A 15,908-nucleotide genomic window follows, 5' to 3' on the forward strand; every position below is an offset into this window, starting at 1 on the left:
TACTGGTTTAACAACTACAGCTTTATTTATTTTTAATTTAGCTTTTAAAGCCTCAGATCTCCTATGCAAAACTATCTGCAGAATATGCTAGAGGGGGATTTGTTGAGCTCAAGCATATGTCGTTTTCTATGACTTCACAGTATTTTCATGCAAAAAGTGGTTTATATGCTGCGAAGATTCAAAGAAAGCCCATAAACATACTGGTAGCCTGCAGCCACCACTAGATGGAGCTCACTAAATATGACTTCATACAACTACCATTGAGCGCCCCTGGAGGAAAAAAACAATTTGATCATTCAATTAGATTGGCATTTGATCAGTGCAATACCTACTGTACTGCCCTTATGGCACTAGCGGTAACAGTTACTCTACAGAATATAGACATACAGAAAACATTGTGTATTTTAAAATTCAGCTCTCACACAAGGTGGGGGTGACCTTATCTAGAGGAGAGGAGGGGTCAGTGAGTATTACATCAAGGGTGACCTTCCCCTCTCACGGTTATTTCTCCACACATTCTACGGATGGTCTTCAAAGAACTTCACTTAAAATAATTATTTCTTTCCTTCTCCATCCCAAACCAGCACACTAGCCCCTTGTCATCAGTGCCACCACTGGCACCTATTAGGCAGTGCAGCGTCTTACAAGAAGCATGGAGGACGGTTAGTGGGCACCATTAATGGCCGTTGCATTTATTAAATAAGTACATTGTGATGCCCATAGTTTATTATAAAAGGCGTCTGTGATGGGTTTATTTAAATTAAACTGAGCATTAAAAAAAATAAAAGGATAAATTTGTTTTTTAATAATTTTCTCAATAATATTCAATACAGGGAAACTAAACAATGGATCTCTTTAACCCCTTCCCTCTGCCTGCATTCTGAGCCCTAATGACCAAGCCATTTTTTAAGTTTTTCCATCATCCCTTTCGAAGAGCTATAACTTTTTTATTTTTGCATCTACATAGCTGTATAAGGTCTTGTTTTTTCAGGGACAAGTTGTACTTTTTAATAGCACCATTTTGGGGTACATAGAATTTATTCATTAACTTTTATTAACTTTTTTTGGGGGGGGGGGGGAATAGAAGAAAACCTGAAATTTCAACACTCTTTTTGCGCCCTAAATCTACGTCGTTTACAGTGTGGTATAAATAACACAATAACTTTATTCAGCGGGTTGTTACGATTGCAAAGATACCAAATTTGTATAGTTTTTGTATGTTTTACTACTTTTACACAGTGAAAACACTTTTTTTTCAAAATTATTTGTTCTTGCGTCTCCATATTTGAAGAGCCATAACTATTTTATTGTTCCGCTGAAGCAGTTGTGTGAGGGCTTTTTTTTTTTTGCAGGATGACTTGTAGTTTTTATTGGTACCATTTGAGAGTAGATGCGACTTTTTGATCACTTTTTATCACTTTTTTTTTAAGTCTGGAAAAATTGCTGTTTTCTGTTAATCCTGTTTTTTATTTTATTTTTTACAGCGTTCACCGTGCGGGTTAAATAATGTAACAGCTTTATAGTCGGGGTCGTTACGGACGAGGCGATACTAAATATGTGTAACTTTTTTGCTTTATTGTGTTTTTTTAATAGTAAAGCAGTTTGTAAGGGGAAAAAGTGGGTTTTTCATTTTGGTTTTTTTCACATTTTTTTATTTATTAACTTTATCCAACTTTTTTTTTTTACTTGTCCTACTAGGGGACTTTCATATGCAATCATCCGATCGCTTTTATAATACACTGCAATACTTTTGTATTGCAGTGTATTACTGCCTGTCCGTTTAAAACGGACAGGCATCTGTTAGGACATGCCTCCGGTATAGCCTAGCAGGCATTCACTACAGGCAGACCTGAGGGCCTTTATTAGGCCCCCGGCTGCCATCGGAGACACAGACACTCGGCGATCTTATCGCCGGGTGTCATTGGGAGAGAGAGGGAGCTCCCTCTCTCCAAAACAACTCGGATGCGGTGCACCCTATTGAGCACCGCATCTGAGGGGTTAAACGGGTGAGATCGATACTTATATTGATCTCACTCGGTCGAGCAGGGACACCCCCAGCTGCCTCTGATTTGACAGCTCCCTGCTCTGTTTACTTTATTCTAATGCAGCGCCGTGGAATGGCAGCGCTGTAGAATAAAGCCCATTAATGACTGCCGTGAAAAGGCTCATCGGCGGTCATCAAGGGGTTAACAAGAGCGTGCATCCACTGGAATAGAAAGGACACCCAAAAGTTAGTGCACAAATAAAAGCAGCAATAATCCCAGACACTATCCGGCAGTAAGGCTCTTGATTTGCGCTGCGTTGACATATTTTCCGTCTGTGTAGGTTCTATATCTATCTATATATCCATCTCTATATATCTATATATTTTTATTTTTTTTGCCCAAAATGTGTCTGGCCCATCAGAGAAGAGCAGCAATTCCTTCACATCATGGAGTGGGGAGGGGATGATGTTTGGAGCGGGCTCACGTGCTGAGCCTACTCCATACACTGCAGGTGTCAGCTGTGTTTTACAGCTGACACGGTGCTCTAACGGCCAGGAACAGCAATGGCACGGTTCCTAGCTGTTTAACTAGTTAAATGCCGCAGTCAATAGTGACCACAGCATTTATAGGGATTTTCCCATGAAGGACATTTATGACATATCCATAGAATATCTCTAGAACGGGGCCCCCTAAACCCCGTTCTATCTTACTCGGCTCCGCTGTCTCCCGGCCAGAAGAGAAGTGCATGGGAGTTACAGAAACAGCTTAGCACCGCGAGCTATGCTGTCTCCGGAACGCTGTAGCTACGAAAACAGCATACGTGGTCGAGTCATGGAAACAACGTAACTCGCTGAGCTACGTGGTTTCTGTAACTCCCATAGAACTGAATAGTAGTTACAGAAACAGCATAGCTCAGCGAGTTAAGCTATTTCCGTAACTCATCCATGTATTGCAGTGTATTGTACCAGCGATGATCGCTGGTTCAAGTCCCAGGTTCAAGTCCACAGGCAGGTCTCAAAAGCAATTCTCCTATAGCATGGCTGGGAGCTTTCAGAAGGCTCCCAGCTGCTATAGGAATAAACCGGATCCCACGATATTGCCACATGGGCGTCTGTGATAGGCTGAAAATTAAAGTAGAAAACACCGGCATCTGAGGGGTATAATGCTTGTGATCAGAGATGTCTCTGATTGCAAGCATTGCCGCTGGGTCCCTGCTGTGTAAATAGCCAGTGCAGCGACGGGAAAGGGTTAAATATATCCTTGAACGTGGACCACTTAAAGATACAGCTTAATCTGTAGGTAGGACCTTCTTGGCCTTATATGAGGTATTGATCGGCAATTCAGTTCAGTCTAATGGATAGACTTTTCTCATTTTGAAGTTTTATGTCATTTGTGTTATGTTTTTATGTAACACGTGATGTATTCAGTGTGATTTTTCGATGGTATAAGACGCCTTTGAGAGCAGCTTACCGTAACAGATGACTTTAGTAGAAAGTGCGGCACTGAAACCGGATTCAGACTGTTGCTATGCAATGTCCCCAATGTGATGTATCTAATATCTAGTGGTAGAAGCAGCACCAAAGGGAGAAAAACACAAACCGGTATGAGATGGACAAAAGAAATTCCTTAGAGAGGATCTGTCACCTCTCCTAAAATGTGTGTTTTAGTAAAGAATTGTATTCCCCATGAAACAACAATTGTGAAGTATATTTCTGTTATTCCTCCTAGAAATGTATGAATGGACAACTGGGTGTACATTGGGGGGTGGTGTCCTTACAGACTGTCAGCACTGATTGGACATTGTCAGAGGGAGACTGTAGGGACACACCCCTTGACAAGAGAAATAGTAACACCCAGTTGTTAATCTATTAATTTCTAAGAGGAACAACAGAGGAATGGCATTACGCAGAGTTCTAAGCAAATATGTTCCAAAATTGTCCTTTCATGGGGAATGCAAATATTTACTAAAAATATACATGTCAGGAGAGATGACAGGACCCCTTCAATGGAACTTGGATTTGGGTAGAGTTTCCCTTTAAGTCATACACACACACACACACACACACACACGCGCACACGCGCATCTGAAATAAAGAATCTTCATTAAATAGTAGAACAAGTCATATTTGGTGATCAAATTTATTGGTTACTTACACTGATTTGACATACTGTTCACACCAGACTGCAATTCTTGACATTTTACATTCATTAAAAGTTCCCCTGAATTTTAAAATCTGGACTGAGACACTGCAACATTTTCTCGTGTTTGAGTCTATTCCCACCAGAGGGAAATACTATCTGGATCATGATCATAAGACTTCAAGGAGGTCTATAATAATCAAATCGAACAAGGGGACATTTACTACATAGGTATAATGTAAAGGCAAGTGTGAACACAAACTACGAGAGTTTAACGTTGCAGTTCTAGCGGAACATTTTGTAAAAAAAAAAGTCTCTCCTGTCGTTCCTAAAATATTTCCTTTCGATTTCATTTTAAGAAGCCAAACAAATACTAAAAGCATTGAATATGCTCCGTTACAAAAATCTATCGCAGATATATCTACAACTGAACTGTAGAACATCGTGTTAACCCCTCGCTCACTGGCATAGTTTAACCTCTAATTCATGGTTTTATATACGATTTTAAATTAAATGTACATTTTACATATAGAAGAGCCTCTGACTGGAAAGCATAAATAACGTAGAAAATGAAACAGTTTGCATAGATTCCAAACTGCAACATCTGAAATGAGCAACGTCTTTCAACTGTATGTGCAAGACTCATCCCAAAAAGGTAAGAAGAGAAAGAAAGAAGGAAAGGAAGAACATACAAGTGAATATGTTTGATGCATTCCGACAACCCCCAGAAAACTACTGGGGAAACAATATACACTAACCACTGGCTCCTAGCTGAAAGTGTGCACAGCATACTCACATGTAATACATTATTTCATCAGTAGTTTTCTTGTACTCTGCTCCATTTAAATAAAAGGGGGGAAAAAAAAAACAAAAATAAAAAAAAAAAAACGCAATGGCAAGACCCCAGAAAGACAGACATCTCCCAAAAATAAGCATAAATCCAAATGTGGGACGGAGATCAGCAAACCGAATTATATATATAAAAAAAAAAAACAAAAAAAAAAAAAACCTATGCTACAATTCAGACAAAAGACTTACCAATTAAACCAGAGCTTTTCACTGCAATGGCAAATTCAATTGGTTTGATCCAAAAAAAAATGAGCATATAACACCTTCTGGGCATTTTGGAGTTAAATCCAACGCTATCATAAGTGATGTAGTACCTCAGATATTTGGTGACATCAATAGTTCTGCCTTAGCTCCAATGCGTGTCATATGAAGAGTCATTCTAAGCCCGGACGCTAGAATAATCCCAGTTACCACACACAGACGACGCATTACGGTTTTGGTAAATCTCTTACGGAACGAAATTGTAGTTTATTTGCCTGGCATTAAACTAAAATAATTAAAAGTGGGACAGGTTTTGCAAGATGATGGCCCGGCTGTCAGGAGTCCATGTCTGGCAAGGCTGGTGACATTCATAGGGTTTGTAAACTAGTCATGTACAGTACACCTTCTTTACATTTTTTTGCTCATGTCAGGTACAGTACACTTAAGTAGTTTATGCTCAGAGTGTTTATATAACTATAAACATACAGGTATATAAACACAGATGTAAATGACAAAATTCTGCATGCGGTTTGGTCAGGTCCGTCTTCATTCGTCATTGGCAGCACTTGTCCCTCTCACTTGACCTTGGTTGCGTAGCTACATCATAAGAAAAAAAAAAAGGAAAAAATTAACAAAACCACGCGATACGAGAGAAAACAAAAAAATACATCTTCACTACACATAGGGTCCATATAAATCCCCCTGTATAAGAAACGTATCAGAATTGCTGAACAGAGAAGATGGATCAGTGCTTGGCGGAGAGTGATTTTATACTAGAGCGAGCCACTGCTAACACCAGATCATCCACAAGGCAAGCAGATAAGGTGAAGACAAGGCTTAAAAGGACATAGAAACGTGCAACCAATAGAAAGAGCAAAAGACCAGACCACGCGTTTTGGTTATAAAAAGTAGTATAGGCCCATCACCTTATGACTTGCCCGCTACTTACATACAGACCTCAATACTGCCCCTGTAACTAGACTTGGCTTGCTTAGGTGTCTGCCGCTGATGTACCTCGAACAGGACCCCTCTTACGTATCTAAATGTGGAATGAAATTAAAAGCTACTAAAAAATAAAGTCACTCACAAATAAAAGAAACAGATGGATAGACAGACAATAGATCTCCGATGCATGAGGAACCCACCACAGAAAGCTGTAAAGGAAAAACCACTTGGCCACCTATGGTCCAAATGTGATGTGAGCAGAGCCCTGTAATGATGGCGTACATTCCCCTAGAGTTCCCCTGATCTTAATAGTCCTTCCAGATATCCCTCGCTTTTCTCCTCTAGGCCACATTGCACGGCGTGGGACTCTGTATAGAAAAAAACTCCTTAGGGGGAGTTCGCACTGAGTTTTTTGGCACGTTTTTTGATGCAGAAACTGCGTCTCAAAACACACCAAAAAACGGCTGAAACCGCCTCCCATTGATTTAAAAAAGATAAAGAAGCGACATCCCCTATATTCGGGTGTTTACATCAACATCAACATCAATGGGAGGCAGAGTGTTTTTCGATGCGTTTTTTTGCCCACAGCGCTCAATGGCCGCAGCAGAAAAATTGCAGGAAACGCATGAAGGCAGGTCAAAATCTGCCTCAAAATTCCAGACGGAATTTTGAGGCAGATTTTTCTGCCTGCAGAAAACTCAGTGTGAATAGGGCCTTATGCTGGTTAGTGGCCAGAGGGAGTATTTTCTGATATAGTATTCCAGGCAGAACACTGACTTCATGACTAGTGAGTCATGGCCTAGAATAAGCCCATAAGAGAATGGTGGGAGATCTCTGGAACAGTGATGAGAACGGGAAAAGGCTTGAGTAACACTCCAGCACAGGGAGACGGGGACTACCCATTTCTTCAGACACAACCATGGATAGGGGAGTTTTCTACTCTGTCTCGGTTTTCTACAAACGAAGAGGGTTCTCAAACTGATCGGATGTTTTTTACCCTGTACCATAATAAAGTTAAAGAGGCTCTGTCACCACATTATAAGTGCCCTATCTTGTAAATTATGTGATCGGCGCTGTAATGTAGGTTGCTACAGTGTTTTTTATTTAGAAAAACAATCATTTTTGACAGTTATGACCTATTTTAGATTTATGCTAATGAGTTTCTCAATGGACAACTGGGGGTGTTTTACTATATGGCCAAGTGGGCGTTGTACAGAGGAGTGTATGATGCTGACCAATCAGTGACCAATCAGCGTCATACACTTCTCTCCATTCATTTATACAGCACATAGCGATATAGCTATATCGCTATGTGCAGCCACATACTCACACATTAACGCTACTGCAGTGTCCTGACAATGAATATACATTACCTCCAGCCAGGACGGGACGTGTATTCATTCTCCTGACCACTTCTGTAGCGTCTGTCTGATGCACAGCACAGCGAGATCTCGCTGTGAATGACAGTTCACAGCGTAATCTCGCGAGACTATGCCTGCTATGCTGTAACTTACAGAGACGCTACAGAAGTGGTCAGGAGAATGAATACAAGTCACGTCCTGGCTGGAGGTAATGTATATTCATAGTCAAGACACTGCAGTAATGTTAGTGTTTGTGTATGTGGCTGCACATAGTGATATAACTATATCGCTTTCTGCAGTGTAAATGAATGGAGAGAAGTGTATGACGCCGATTGGTCAGCGTCATACACTCCTCTGTACAACGCTTACTTGGCCATATAGTAAAACACGCCCAGTTGTCCATTGATAAACTCATTAGCATAAAGCTAATATAGGTCATGTACAATATAGGCCACTTATAATGTGGTGACAGAGCATCTTTAAGTGAAAAAATCTACTAAGATGTCAGGGACATCAGAAATCAGTGAAGATCTATAGGAAAAGGAAAATCTGTGACAAAAAAATAAAATTATATATTTCTCAAATGTTTGCAGATCCAGTACAGTGCACCACAGCCCCTTCATATCAGTGGAAGTCTGACCCAGATCAACACTGCTGGCATCACTGCAAATACTGTAAAGGTGGATTTATACACTGATGGTCGTCTAACCCTTGGAGGGACCTCCACCACTCACAGCTTACCTGAAGGATAAGCCATTAATGTAAAATTTCCAGAAAACCTCTAACTAACTAACTTATTTGTGCGCATCACTTCAAATCCTCCTTTAGCATGAAATATTTACACAAAATTAATGAATAAAACAAAAACAATAAAACTCAACACATAAGATTAACACAGAAACTAAAATTCATACCGCTTCTAATTCTTTTTGTGTTTCATCCTCCATTCGCCTTATGTCTTCCATTGTTAAGTCAATCCATCTGTCAATCCAGCAGAACAACTGACGATGAAAGTTTGTAAATATTCGTTTTTCTTGCTTAAAAACAAATTAAAAAAACAAATAAAAGTATGAAATAACACCTAAATTCACTAGTCCGTTATCAAAGCCTTCCCTCCCCCATTTACCGCCTCCCCCTCCAGTAGGCCTTAGGCCAGCTTCTGCCAGGACAGACAAATCTAAGGCCTATGGCCAGCTTAAAGTTGGCCGTACACATGCAATTCTAAAAACTCGTTCAGCCGGCCGCTATTTCCCCCACCTCCACCATGAACAAGGCAGAGCCTGTAATGAGGAGACGGCAATATGCTTATGCGGTTTATCTCCTTCAGGAACAAAGGATCAGGCTGGTTGAAATCCAACACAGCCAATCCCTTTTTTTCCGTTCTGCTGTCGGGGAAGAATTAGGAAGCCAAAGTCTGTTCTTATGCCCCAGGGAGAGAAAACATTGGCATTGTTGAAATGTAATGTAAGATAAAATTTAAGATAAGTGCCCCTCTCATCTGAAGATTCTTACCTTTTGAATAAAATGTTCTACTTTATTTTGAAGTCCCCACCATCTAAACTTAATTGTAACTAGTTTGTAAGCACACATTCGTGGACAGTCCTCGCCGTTTGCCAGTTCTTTCTGCAAAAGTTGTGGATACAAATGTATTCGTTATTTTCATTTAAGATACAGTTTGGTAAGATGAACGCGCTAATGTTAACATTACCTAAGAACAAACCGCTGCTATACAGTAAGCCACACTTTTAATAGGACCTGCCTTGGCTGACTCATTGTATGTGAACCTCAGCCTGCCTGCCACGGTTTTGTTAGACCCCCAGCAACAACAGATAGAAAACTCAATTCTTGAGACAATTTTGTACGATATTAAATTATTAAAACAAGACAAAAAAAAAAAAAAAAAACTAAATTATGGATGTTCTCCATATATGTCAGGCGGGTCTCTAAGTTTGTGCTATGCCATCTGGTGGCAGAAGAATTTTATGCAATGTGATCTGATTAGAGCATTTACCGGACCAACCAATTTCCTATGAAAGCCATTTTTCTATGAATAGCTAAGCTTTGAAAAATGTTTAAAATTGTAGCTGCAATGTGAACACAGTCCAGCTACTGGGGTCAGGTTTAGAGCCACTTCCATTAGAGTTGTGGCCACAAATGCTCATTTATCAATTCATTAAAATCAGTGCTTTGACATTTATTCATTCAGAGCATTGGTGGGGATCCCCACTCCCGAACCCCTAGTGGCCTGATTCATCAGACGGACATGTCCAAGATTGGCCTTTATCACATAATATCATTAGATGGGCAAAAGATCTCATTTAGAATCATCACAATCCAGAGTGGCTAATCCCCATCGAAGCCGTGCATATATATATGTGGAGAAACCGGATATATTATACAATTTACCTTCCAATTAGGTCCCAGAGGTCCTCGTTTTGTTTTGATGGACTGAAATATTGCTGGATCTTCATCGGCTTTGTAATCCTGCAAAACACAAACCGTATGATAATGTTATAACCAATTTTATATCTATCATTGTAACCCGAACCGTCTGCTTCACAATAATTCCCCTTATATCATGTAATATATGCCTAATGCAGAAACCTTATAAATACTCCGGCTATCATACACAAATCAAAAGTAGTCTAAACAGTCCAAAATACTGCTGCTATCCCTGTAAGCATGCCACAGGTGCCCAGACTCCTCCATCACTCCAGTCACACCAGTCTCCCATGGTGCATTATCGCTGGCTGTTTCCATAGGTGAACCAGCCTATCTCTATCCTGGGTGAGATAAAGGTTTCTTAATACAAAGTAGCATCAATTATTCTCAATAACTCTATAAATACCCCCAGTTTCTTTAGATTTAACCAAATGATTAGTTTGCAAATACAAGCAGAAAAAAACCCAAACACCACGAGCCAATTGTACTACACATGACAGGGCTCAGCATAGGAAACAGTGTGCAGCTCCCAATTCCAGCTGCAAATGAGCAATAGTGTGGAAGGAGACAGCCTTCTGGCTTTGTTAGCATGCAATCTCCTTCAGGATCCCACAGGGATGGCGGAGCCACGGTAGGCGAGCCGTTGGCTTGTGGTTTATTTTGTTTGCCACCAGCTGTACACTTCTCATCTCATTAGGTTTGTTAGGATACTCTGGGGGATGACAGCTGGAACCCACTTGAATCTTCGTCTCGGAGGATTACTGGAGGCTAATTCTGCTGTGCAGTTTCTGCAATCCGTAAACCAGCGCGTCCACCACATAGCCCTGTATGGTACAAACAGTTTGAGCTCCTGAAGTAGGTTAAAAACGCAACAGGCTAAGATGTCAGAACAAATGAGAATGTCTGTCCATGGCGTGCGCGAGCAAAGGAAACTATTCATTATCAAACAAAAGAAGCTGCAGACGAGTCACATTGACTGGCATAAAGCGTGCCCATTGAATAAGACCCAGCAGAAGGAAAACCAGTATATTGTCCAGATAGGACATTACTCTGTCGTCAGGTTACAAGGGAGGCATGAAGTGGCCAGCGGGCAGACCGGTAATAACCAACATTATTCAAAGCCAAAGATGAAAACTTGACAGTTCTACTAATGGACAGTAACCGCTTGCTTCCCTGGTAAGATTAGCTGCCTGGGCCCAGACTACTCCTGCCTTCACATTCCGGCTCCAGTAGAAGACATCTGACAACAACCACTGTCAACCATATGTGGACTCTTCCTGGTCTTCCTGGCAGTCAATCACAGCAAGAGAACTTGCCTCCTCCTCATACTGCCCACTGAACAGAGACATGTCTGACTGAGCCTCGGCCTGTACAGTGTGAAACATATTTGTCAATCAGGATGTGTCAGACGGAGCATTCACCCTTATGTAATATATAGGCTTACAAGGGATGCTGAATAGTGAACAGATTTTTCTATAGCAGTCAATATAGATGGTAGACTAGGACACAACTGCATAAGTGACGACCCCCCCGCCCCCCCAGTTCTGGAGATAGGTGCGGGTGCCAGAGCTAGGACTCACATCGATCAGACATTTATGGCAGATCCCATTTTTATGCCATAAATGTCGAAGGTAGGAATATCCCTTTAAGGCAAGTAAACTGTTCCAGTGATAGGGGTTGCATGTGATACTGACACTGCTTACACTATATAACGGAGTACGTACAATGGTAAAACTGGTAGACACCTGCGTAGAAGAGGACGGGAAAGTTCAGAGCACCCTGTAAGCAGACACAAATCCAACCAAACTGTTCACTCACTTAGTCAATGAACTGCAATGGCTACCAGGAGATTTAAAAAAAAAAAAAAAAATATCAGGATTTACATGGATAAAACGATAGATAATGGAGCACGCCTCGCAGTTCAGTCTGTTGCCAAGTACAAATTATAAATAAAAAAACACCTTGGAGTAGAACGGTAGAAGTTGAATACTGATATGTGGAGTCTTTGGTCATTTTTCTTTCAATTACATACAAGTCTTTGCTTTTAACCCCTAAGAAGGAGTTGTACCAGAATCGCAATGATCACCTATACACAGGAGAAGTAATAATTAATCCCTGGGAGCCACTGCCCGCGCTGCTGCTCCATTTTAAGTCTATGGGACTGACGTAAACCGTACAGAGAGTACAGTGCTCTTCTGTTTCTGTCAGTCCCTTAGGCTGGGTTCACACAACCTATTTTCAGGCGTAAACGAGGCGTATTATGCCTCGATTTACGCCTGAAAATAGGGCTACAATACATCGGCAAACATCTGCCCATTCATTTGAATGGGTTTGCCGACGTACTGTGCAGACGACCTGTCATTTACGCGTCGTCGTTTGACAGCTGTCAAACGACGACGCGTAAAATTACTGCCTCAGCAAAGAAGTGCAGGACACTTCTTTGCTACGTAATTTGAGCCGTTCTTCATTGAATTCCATGAAGCACAGCTCAAATGTTCGGCCGTCAAAGACGCCTCGCATAATGCGAGGAGGAGCATTTACGTCTGAAACGAGGCAGCTGTTTTCTCCTGAAAAGTCTGTAATTTCAGACGTAAAAGCAAGCTAGCGTGTGAACATACCCTTAACCATTGAATGGAGCAGCAATAAACAAGCTCGACCGCAGCTCCATTCAAGCTCCTTTTTACTGCGGTCAAGAATTGAGGAGGAACGGCCCCCCCTCGGGACCCATGTTCTCTCGATCGGCTGGGGTCCCAGCAGTGGGGCCCCCAGCGATCAGACAATTATCACCTCTCCTGTGGACAGGTGATGTCCCGATTCTGGTAGAACCCCTTTAACCCCTTCCCCTGCATGCATTCTGGGCCATAATGACCAGGCTATTTTTATTTTTTTTTCATTTTTCCATATTCACAGTCCTGTAACTTCTGTATTTTCCCGTCTACATGGCTGTATGAGGACTTGTTTTTTGCGAGAGGAGTTGTATTTTTCAATGGCACCATTTTGAGGTATAAAGAATTTTTTGATTAACTTTTATTAAAAATTTTTTTTGGGGGTGGAGGGGGATATAAAAAAAACCCCCAGCAATTTAGCCATTATTCTATGCATTTTACGCAGTTCACCATGTGGCGTAAATATCAGGCTACCTATACTCTATGGGTCAACATCGAAGAGAGAGCAACAAAGCAGCACTCAGAAAGGAAGTTGGTTTATTCACCAGACAATCTACAACATTTCACCTTCACAAGCTTGATAATGTCTTGATTGAGAAGGTGAAACGTAGATGAGGTCTGGTGACTGGTGACTAAACCCAGTTCACTTTCGAGTGCCGCTTCGTTGCTCTCTTTTTGATGCTGTATCGTATAAGGAGGGGTCACTCCTTTTATTGAAGCTTAGCACCAGCCTTGGTTGGCAAATACTGCCACAGTGCTGCTCCAACTCTCAATTTCCATTACCTTTATTCTATGGGTCGGTACGATTACGGCGATACCAAATATGTATAGTTTTTTCTAGGTTTTACTGCTTTTGCAGAATAAAAACACATTTGAACTAAAATGATTTTATTTTGCATCGCCACTTTCCAAGAGCCATAAATTTATTTTTCAGTCGATGTTGCCATATGAGGGCTTGTTTTTTGCGGGACATCATTGCTACCATTTTGGGGTACATGGGACTTCTTGATTAAACTTTATTATTATTTTTTTTGGATGCAAATGTTATTGTTTGGGTCATTATGGTCGCAGCGACACTATATGTGTGGCTTTTTTTTTTTTTTTTTAAATCTTTACACTTTTACTAAATAAACCATTTTTTTTCTAAAATAAAAAGTGGGATTTTTTTTTCCTTCTGTGTACCTTTATACATTTTTATTTCATATTAACTATTTTTCCAGTCCCACTAGGGACTTCACTGTGCAATCTTTTAAACGCTTATATAACGCTTCGGTATACTTCGTATACCAAAGCATTATTGCCGGTCAGTGTAAAACTGACGGGCAATCTATTAGGCCTTGCCTCTGGCACGGCCTAATAGGCCATAGCCAGGGCAGGCCTGAGGGCCTTTATTAGGCCCTCGGTGCCTTGGCAACAAATTGGTGGACCGCGATAGCATTTGCAGGCCGCCGATGGGTGACAGACGGAGCTCCCTCCCTCTGTAAACTACTCAGATGCTGTGGGGGCCTGAGCACTGAGACCAGTGGTAATTGCTAACACGAAAAGGCAGAATCGCTTGTACGAGCACTGAACAGCTTAGTTTGTGATCAGCTTTCCTCGGAAAGCCGAGCAACTGGCGTACGGGCTAAATAGAAAGTCATGGGGCCCATATACCAATTGCTTGGCTTTCTGAGAAAAGCCGATCACAAACTAAGCAGCTAAACTGCAGTTCTCTTCTCGGCCACTAGAGAACAGCAGAGGCGACTGAATTAAAAAAAGAAAAAAAAAAAGCACCTCTCATCAACCCTTGTGCAATCCTAATATGATCAGCCTATTATCACTAGTGGTTGGAGGTTTACAATGAGAGAATGACAGCTATTTGATTTCTTTTGACTAGATAAAGTGACACTGACACAGGCTCAATAAATACCTGTGCACACTAACTATTCCAGCATATTTTCATACGTTCGCCATTCCACCGGCATCCATACCTATTTCTATAAAAAGGAAGAAAACATGTAGGAAAACAGAAGTTGGCAACTGCAAAAAGATTTTATTTATTTTCCATTGCTTATATAGCGCCAACATATTCCACAGTGCTGCACGGAGGCTGTAACTATGAGTCTCAGTCCCAAGTATTCACTGGCTAAACACTAAATGAAAGTTTTTTTTTTACCTTTTCTAATCGTAACTTTTTCCCTTTAAGTCGCCCTTTCCTGGATGAACCTGATGAAGTATTTTTTTCAACCATACTATGTAACTATACATTTCTAGTAATATGCACATCACCAGAACAAGCAGAAATCACTGGATGGCACTTCATCTCCTTGCCCTCTGCCCTCTAGTGCAGCCCTTCTTATCTCAATGCACTCAATGAGCCCCATCAGCCGGAGATCCTGTTTCTTCTCAGTAGCTCGAAGCGGCTAATCCGGATTTTCTATCTTGTTAGGTAGTATTTTAAGGCCCAGTTAACGGCACGTTTGTGATGTATGTTTAGCGTGTACACCAGGAAATCTCAACGTACATGCCTGAACATGTACACAGGGCTCCATTAGCCCAACGGAGACCAAAGAGTGTCCTTTTGGGCTGGCATAAAACCCACAATGAACATAGAGTTTACATCAATCCACGCCGCTCCTGCTGAAGTGCAGCTTTGTATACTTACAGGTCATGTTGATCATACAGGTGAGGACGGCTGCGATCAACAGGACAAAATAAATAAACCAATCTATCTATATACACACACGCACACGTCAGATTGTGGAACAGCTTCCTGCCTGTGATACAATCATGCGTCTTGTTTTCAGTACATTGAAAACCTCAGTTCTTTGACATAGGATAAAAATGAAAAAAGTCTAACTTCACTGTAAACCTGAAAACGCGATGCTCCGACCAGGTCGCAGGCAGTCAGTGACAGCAAAAACATCTGTATAGTGTCAAAATATTCAAACACCCCCTATATCTCAGCTTCCTAAACCTCTGTGAATGTGACGTGGGAGTGGAGTTTACTGCAGTCACTTCAATTTATAGGTTTTAAAGTGGAGTTGAGAATGAAGTGAAATGTACTTTTTTTCCTAGTCCAGAAGCTCCGCTTTGATCCATACCAGATGAAAAAGAGGAGTTTTAATCAACTGTATACAGCAAGTCACTTACTGCTTGTTCTACTTGGCTTCTATCTGCAATATCGATATGGACCACTTCTACCGTCTTCCAAACGTTGGGATCTAGACAATGTACCTGGGAGGAGAAGAGGGGTCATTACATTTTATCACATTACCATCATTTAAAAGAGAAGAAGCTTGTGAACGATAACCACAAATACAGGTCACAAACAATGCAGA

At 41.2% G+C, this 15,908-nt stretch overlaps 1 protein-coding gene across 1 annotated transcript in view; it reads right to left on the minus strand.

Moving 5' to 3' along the window:
- Positions 1 to 4,110: 4,110 nt before the first annotated feature.
- Positions 4,111 to 15,908, minus strand: part of PITPNB (phosphatidylinositol transfer protein beta) — a 51,255-nt gene continuing 39,457 nt past the window's right edge. Inside the window, exons 7-11 of the mRNA XM_075830933.1 lie at positions 15,721 to 15,804; positions 9,887 to 9,964; positions 8,993 to 9,103; positions 8,395 to 8,517; positions 4,111 to 5,771 (exon numbers count right to left, since the gene is read on the minus strand). Coding sequence (XP_075687048.1) covers positions 5,721 to 5,771; positions 8,395 to 8,517; positions 8,993 to 9,103; positions 9,887 to 9,964; positions 15,721 to 15,804 — 447 coding nt within the window. The 3' untranslated portion in view covers positions 4,111 to 5,720. The remainder of the gene's footprint in view (positions 5,772 to 8,394; positions 8,518 to 8,992; positions 9,104 to 9,886; positions 9,965 to 15,720; positions 15,805 to 15,908) is intronic.

The sequence above is a fragment of the Rhinoderma darwinii genome, chromosome 1, assembly GCF_050947455.1.
Source record: "Rhinoderma darwinii isolate aRhiDar2 chromosome 1, aRhiDar2.hap1, whole genome shotgun sequence".
NCBI classification, from domain to species: Eukaryota; Metazoa; Chordata; class Amphibia; order Anura; family Rhinodermatidae; genus Rhinoderma; species Rhinoderma darwinii.